This window comes from Geospiza fortis, unplaced genomic scaffold, assembly GCF_000277835.1.
Source record: "Geospiza fortis unplaced genomic scaffold, GeoFor_1.0 scaffold5123, whole genome shotgun sequence".
NCBI classification, from domain to species: Eukaryota; Metazoa; Chordata; class Aves; order Passeriformes; family Thraupidae; genus Geospiza; species Geospiza fortis.
Window position 1 is genome coordinate 6815 of NW_005054965.1, and position 569 is coordinate 7383.

General features: G+C 58.0%; 1 protein-coding gene across 1 annotated transcript in view; it reads right to left on the reverse strand.

The window, feature by feature from the left end:
- The window catches only part of ZNF652 (zinc finger protein 652), a gene marked incomplete at its 3' end in the record, with an annotated part of 7233 nt that extends 6670 nt beyond the window's left edge, over positions 1-563 (reverse strand). The window contains exon 1 of the mRNA XM_005431339.1: positions 1-563. This exon is cut by the window's left edge and continues 269 nt beyond it. Coding sequence (XP_005431396.1) covers positions 1-544 — 544 coding nt within the window.
- Positions 564-569: the final 6 nt, after the last annotated feature.

A 569-nucleotide genomic window follows, 5' to 3' on the forward strand; every position in this document is an offset into this window, starting at 1 on the left:
TCCTGCTTCTCCTCTGGCCAACACCACCCTTCTCCACTCTTTTCTCCTTTTTCTTCTGCCTCTCATTCTCCTCATAATCATTACTGTCTTCCGTGGCCTCTTCCCCACTGTCACCCTCCTCTTCCTCACTGCTGCTCTTAAGGACAGCAGTCTCTTTGGACTGCGAGGGGACACCCTTCTCCCCTTTGGACACATTTAAGGTTTGGTTGTTAAGGTTTACCTCCACTATAATCTGCTCCCTTTTGTAAGTCACTTCATCTTCCTCCTCTTCCTCCTCCTCCTCAGAGTCGTCAGAGTTTTCCCTGTCTTCTTTCACAGCCCGGACCTCTCCTACCGCTCTGCTCTCCCTGAAAAACGGCTGCTCCTCCCTCTCGTGGAGGTGGCCCTTGCTGCCCTTGCTGTCCACCAGCACAGGGAAGGGGCTCCCTGACTCCCTCTTGTACACCTTGGTGGACAGGTCGAGCTCCTGGCTGGGGTAGAAGGCGGGCGGCCCCTCCTGCGCCATGCCGGCCCCGGGGGGCTCCCCCTTGGCTGCGTGGCTCATCTGGGGGGGCTCATGGGGCGCCCTC